General features: G+C 60.8%; 1 protein-coding gene across 1 annotated transcript in view; it reads right to left on the bottom strand.

Moving 5' to 3' along the window:
• Nucleotides 1–874, bottom strand: part of CFAP46 (cilia and flagella associated protein 46) — a gene marked incomplete at its 5' end in the record, with an annotated part of 97,130 nt that extends 96,256 nt beyond the window's left edge. The window contains 2 exons of the mRNA XM_010859553.1: nucleotides 339–470; nucleotides 624–874. Coding sequence (XP_010857855.1) covers nucleotides 339–470; nucleotides 624–874 — 383 coding nt within the window. The remainder of the gene's footprint in view (nucleotides 1–338; nucleotides 471–623) is intronic.
• Between the last annotated feature and the right edge of the window lie 13 nt (nucleotides 875–887).

Genomic DNA, 887 nt, shown 5'->3' with positions numbered 1-887 from the left:
GTCAGAGGTCAAAAGGACACAAGCCAGACCCCAGGGCTTAGGGAAAAGCACAGATGGAAATGCAGCATCGCACTTTACTGACGATGAACCCGGTCACCCAACTCCCGACGAAACCACCCTGGAGGTGCGGGAACTGCTGCGGGGCGAGACGTGGAACTCTGAGGAGAATCCAAGGAACTCAGGGGAAATACAGCAGAGCCAGCAATAAAGTATTCAGCTCAGGACAGCAAACGAGCTATGGTGCCAGCAGACTCAAGGTCGTGCACTCCAAGGCTTCATCACTTAGAAGGAAGAGAATCAGGAGGACCCAGCACGCCGGGCTCAGGACCGCCTCTCACCATGTTTTCCGTGGACTTGGGGGCACACAGCTGGGCCCTGCACAGGTGCGCCCGGCCCAGAAACTGGGTGACTGGCCCCTTCACCTTGAAGTACATCTGGATGCAGTCTTCACTCACCTCCCGCTGCCCCATCTGCGTGAGAACAGAGCCCCGGGAGAGGCTGGGAGATGGAGCAGCCCTTGGACCACCCACCAGGGGCCCCCCACCCCGCTTCCCAATCCCAGTGTAAACCAGGAGATCAGGGTCCCCTGAAGCTGCCTCCCTAGGAGCCCTGGGACTGATCACCTTCAGGGCCTGCTCCGCACATACAACAAACAGGTCGGGGCTGAAGCTCTCTGTGGGGTCGAACTCGGACTTGCCCAGGTTGGCGGACTTAATCAACTGGTAAGCCCTCCTCAGAGAGTCAGCGTCTACCAGGACAGGAGTGAGGAAGAGGCGGTCATCAAGCAGCCACCGCCCCGCAGAGCAGCAGTGGGGACGGTCAGGAGGCCCCGGGGCTGGACTCGGGGCAGGCTGGGCCCCGCTGGTGCGCTCCTCTCCCAGAAGGAG

This window comes from Bison bison, unplaced genomic scaffold (genome assembly GCF_000754665.1).
Source record: "Bison bison bison isolate TAMUID 2011002044 unplaced genomic scaffold, Bison_UMD1.0 scf7180017864456, whole genome shotgun sequence".
Classification (NCBI taxonomy): Eukaryota; Metazoa; Chordata; class Mammalia; order Artiodactyla; family Bovidae; genus Bison; species Bison bison.
The sequence above is the reverse complement of the archived record's forward strand: the minus strand, read 5'-3'. Positions and strand labels throughout refer to the sequence as shown.